At 37.2% G+C, this 5,014-nt stretch overlaps 1 protein-coding gene across 1 annotated transcript; it reads right to left on the bottom strand.

The window, feature by feature from the left end:
• Positions 1–1,492: 1,492 nt before the first annotated feature.
• Positions 1,493–2,666, bottom strand: LOC139470392 (uncharacterized). Its single transcript, XM_071252810.1, has 2 exons — positions 2,644–2,666; positions 1,493–2,120 (listed from the first exon to the last, which is right to left on the bottom strand). Exons 1-2 carry the CDS (start codon positions 2,664–2,666, stop codon positions 1,493–1,495), a joined length of 651 nt encoding a protein of 216 aa, XP_071108911.1.
• Between the last annotated feature and the right edge of the window lie 2,348 nt (positions 2,667–5,014).

The raw sequence follows: 5,014 nt of genomic DNA on the forward strand, positions 1-5,014 counted from the left end.
ACATATGGATCATTCATGTGGGTGATGTCAAGTTTATTAATCTCCGTTAAAGACACAACCCAGAATCCATCAAAATTGAACCTTTGATTTAGTTTGACACGAAAATGATAAGGCGTATTCTCGTTCAAATAAGATTGTTTGGAGTCTGAGCTTTTGAGAAATATGTACCTTTCCATCAGATATCTTTCAGTTCACTTTCCTCCACATAAGAATCGAAGGAACTCGCCCAGCCCAACCACCTTACTAACAGGTAGGTCTTCCCTTTCACACGTTTTCTCTTTAAAATCTTCTCTACCTGCCACAAGACATTTTCCTTTTTCTCCACCTTTTGTAGCTCGTTGGCATAAAACGTACCTTCTATCAGTTTATTGTGAAAGTCTTTGATCTTATACTGTGCTATCTCTTGTCTCTTGTATCGCCTAGCCTCCTTAAACAACTCTTGAGTCCACTTAAGATCAAATTCCTTACTGAAAGGTCTCCATAGGTATGGAATGCGAACAAGATCCCCTACTTTAATTACAAATGACTTTGACCTGTTGTGTTTGGGGCTTTTTTTATGTAACAACGGCTTCACATACAAATGTTCCCATACTTTCAGTTCATTCTTCTTCTTGACTTGAACAGGGGAAAGGTTGGGCAAAGAAGAATGTAAGGTGTTGTTATAATTATCCATCAACTTGGGCAGTGCATCTAAATAATACTTGGTGTTATTATGGGTCAAGTAACGTGTAATATGTGATTTCAGTGTTCTGTTGAATCGTTCCCCATCATTACTTTTGATATTTTCGTTATGTGCAACAGTCAGAGTGATATTGTGTTTTTCTAAAAAATCTTTAAATACTCCTCCAAACTCTGAACCACCATCCACACGCACTTTCATTGGATTTCGTTCCTGAATTATTTCTTTGAAAGCTTTCAGTACTGTCTCTGGTCTCTTTTTTGTTAAAGGCAGGGTGAAAGCAAATCTACTCAGTATGTCAATAGCCACCAGTAAATAACGCACGCCATTATTCTCCTTGCTGTAACGAGTCAAGTCGGTCAAATCTACATCAAACATTTCATTTATAGAATTCACCCGAACTCTCAGCCTTTTGAATCTTTGTTTGGATGGCTTGTCTAAACTGTAGGCGTCCTGTTTGGTCAGAAAACGTTTCACAGTGCTCAGTCTGAGATCTGGTTGACGAGCTAATTTCAGAACGCTATGAAGTTTCTCAGGACCATAAAAAGCCCCCGGTTCAAGCGGGTTAAAATAGTAACTTTCTAACATCTTCTCCTGTTTCTTTTACAACCTTTCTCTGTTGTGGCTTCATGTTGAAATGAGAGAAGCTCTGACAACAGACACCTATTAAAGAACAACCATTTGATAACTATCAAAAGAAGACAAACAAAGATATAAGCATAATTTATGTTTTATTCATAGTATGGGCATTGCTAAAGTACACACACACACATTTCATTTGTTACTGATAGAATAATATGACATGGAAACAGTCTACAAGCGTTTTTGCAACTTCAACATTTTTACAACGCATTGCTTCAAACCATTCACCCATTCGGGTGATTTGAATGTATTGTCACGATAGTCCTCACACTGGTAAGGTACTAAATGGAAAGCAGGTATTGTGCACAGATCTGGATCATCAGTCACAAGTTTCATCCATTTTCCTATTACCAGTTCATTGTCTGCATCCTCAAGTGCCGCGTTGAAATATTTATCCACCTGCTCCTGCTCTGTCATGCGACAAGAATGTTCTCCCAAAAAGATTGGATCACCTTCTTCATTAAACAGACAAGGAATACACATTTCACACACGAGCTGGCTGATCGTTTTACTCACTTCTAAAGAGTAACTCAACGTGAGAAGATCCTCTGCATGTTTCAGTTTTGTAGCCATATCCACTTCATCAGCGTTGAGTGGTAAGGTTTTCATCTTCTTGATAATGACTCTCTTTGTTGTCTTGCATTCGTCTTTAAATTTTCTCTTTGCATCTTTCGCGCATTCTTCCCTGCATTCTTCCCTATCTTGAAACCACTCAGGCGATCTTGTTATGACTGGCTCATTTAGAGTGTGTGGCACCCGCATGACCTGCTTCCAAGAGTAGAATGTAGTTTTCTTGCCTCTGTTCAAAATAGCAAGTTACATCACTGTAACACATTTAAAGTCATCAGTTTTCACTTGGCTCTGTGTTCATTATTTCATTTCTAACCATCATTAAGATCTGACAAAGTCTATTACTGCCTTTCCATTTAGATGGATTAAGAATATTAGGGTCATGCAGTGACAGACCCACACACGATCATACGGACTCGCTTCTACCAAGATCTTGGGAAAAGTGTCTAACAGTTGTTTCTTCAGAAAAACAGACTGTGTGAATTTAGCTGAAGATGCTGCATACACCACATTGGAACTCACAGCATCCCATTGGCGTTGATTAAAACATCTCACACTTCTTCCTAAACGTTTTTGTTCGGTGGCAGAAACACACTTTAAAATCTTATGCACAGTTTCCCAATTTCTGAACATACAAGCTTTTTTATACATGTAATACTGCCTTAGCACAGTTAAATGCTATTCCTTCGATAACAATCTCAGTAGAAAAATGTTGACTAAACACTGAAGTTCTGGTGTAAAAAAATTCATACTTGTCAGTTGTTCGGGTTCCCATGATCAGATTCAAGATGTGTACTGGCGTGAAGATTTCGTCTTGTTGACAAGATCGCTGTTTAAGCTCGAATGAAAGCTTCAACAGTTAAACACTGCTTAACTTCTATAAAGTTGAATTTCATTAAGTGTACTTTGACTTCTTTTAGCGTTTCATTGGTTACTGAGTATTCATCGCACCATACATTCTATTAGTGATTGAAACGTTGATTCTGGAATGTTATTGTTAACTTCTATTGTGTGAAAGGTATTGACTGGCCTCTGTGGTATGCTTCACAAGAATGCTTTTGTTTGTTTCTTTACTCTACGCTCCATAGGAATGCTGCTCCACAGGAATGCTTTTGTTGGAAATTCCACGCTCAACAGGAATGCTTTTGTTGGAAATTCCACGCTCCACAGGAATGCTTTTGTTGGAAATTCCACGCTCCACAGGAATGCTTTTGTTGGAAATTCCACACTCCACAGGAATGCTTTTTTTGGAAATTCCACGCTCCTCAGGAATGCTTTTGTCCGGAAGGTAACAGGAATGCTTTTGTTGGAAATTCTATGCTCCACAGGAATGCTTTTTTTGGAAATTCCATGCTCCACAGGAATTTGTTGGAAATTCTACGCTCCACAGGAATGCTTTTGTTGGTACTCCACGCTCCACAGGAATGCTTTTGTCTGGAAGGTATTACTTTCTATCTTCTAACGGATATCGTTTTTATCCGTTGGCTTAATCCTGCCGAGAAACCTACCCATTATATGATAAAAAAGGTATATCTTTAAGAACACCAGATAATAGCTCCGCTGAAGCCAGGGCTATACTGTCAGCACTAGAATATATTCAGCACCGAAGTATATGTTAGCAGTTTATCATATTCGCCTATTCATGACCATTTATTTATCTTATTTTGACACAGTTGTAATTGTCTTTTGATAGTGTGCATGTTTTTACCACGACATATGTTAAAATCATTCACAAAAAGTGGTCCACAAATTGAATCATTTAAAACCGTCGAAAGACTATTTATTTCACTACTGAACAACGTAACGGATGCAATGCTTCAAGAGTTGATAATGTATAATATCAGACCCTGAAGCAGTATCATGAGCTTGCCAAAGGGCAGTATGGAGCTCACGAAAGGAAAATACTACACGACGAAAATATTTGTCAGCCCTTTTCCGTGCCTCCCCAGCTTGTTTGCAATTATTGTTAAATCATGGTTTAAGTTTGTACGGGTTTGTGGAGGACAGCTATTTGATTAAGTTGCTCCCCACCCGCCATGGAGTGTTAACAAGGACAGCGTTGTAGTGGAAACCGACTACAAACACCAGGGTTTACAAGGGTGCTATACATCAGTAGAAAGGAAGTATGTGAAACAGGGTAACATTCGGGCTGGTTCCACCCACGACAGTTATTGTATGACAAATAGAACCTGCAGGTCAATAAAGCCACATTGGCCCATGAGGCACCGCATTCTGGCACAGGACTCTAGGCAAAATTAATTATAACATGACTGTTTAGATTATATTATTATATGTTAAAGAAAATGTCATACACAAGGGAAAATTCCAATATATACAAAATATACAATTTTGTATATTTGGTATTTCCAAAATATACAATATTGTATAGTTGGTATATCCAAAACTATACAATTTTGTATATATGGATAGATTTTACCACTGCTTCATTGAATTTTTTGAGCCCATAAAAGGTATTCTTGTGGTTTGAAAATATTACTAATGTTACCGAACAGTATTATTGCACGTGACAATAATACGTTAATACTATTTTCATTATGACAACTATATTTGGAGTGTTACGATATAATTTGAATTTCGTTATGTTGACAGCATTTTACATGAGAAATAGAACATTTCTGCAGAATTTAGTAACAGATAATGTAAATAATACCGCTGTCTTAATTAGATCGCGGTTACAAAAAGCACTGTTTGTATAACGAAAGGCTGCCGCTGTTTTAACTAGGTCGGGGTTAGAAAAGCGCTGTTGTATAATGAGAGGCTGTCGCTGTCTAAACTAGAATAACCAATAAACGGAATAGCAAGAGAGTAGCCTTTTAGCGATTGTCACAATCATTGCAAAATAATAGATAAAAAATCCATGATTTTAAAGTTGTACAAGGAAACATATATAAAGGAAATTCCTATTATATTACGTTCACGACATTAGTTCTGGAGTTTTCAAAGTAAAATTTAATATATATGTTTCTTTGATTTCATGTAATGGTGATTCTAAATATAAAATATTGGTTGATATTGTTTGACAAACAGTTGTAAACACCGTCCATTGTGATACTTCTACTTAAGGATGTTTGTTTAGTCAATTGACATGCGTTCATTGTAAAC

This window comes from Haliotis cracherodii, unplaced genomic scaffold, assembly GCF_022045235.1.
Source record: "Haliotis cracherodii isolate W230 unplaced genomic scaffold, xgHalCrac1.p SCAF_20, whole genome shotgun sequence".
Taxonomy (NCBI): Eukaryota; Metazoa; Mollusca; class Gastropoda; order Lepetellida; family Haliotidae; genus Haliotis; species Haliotis cracherodii.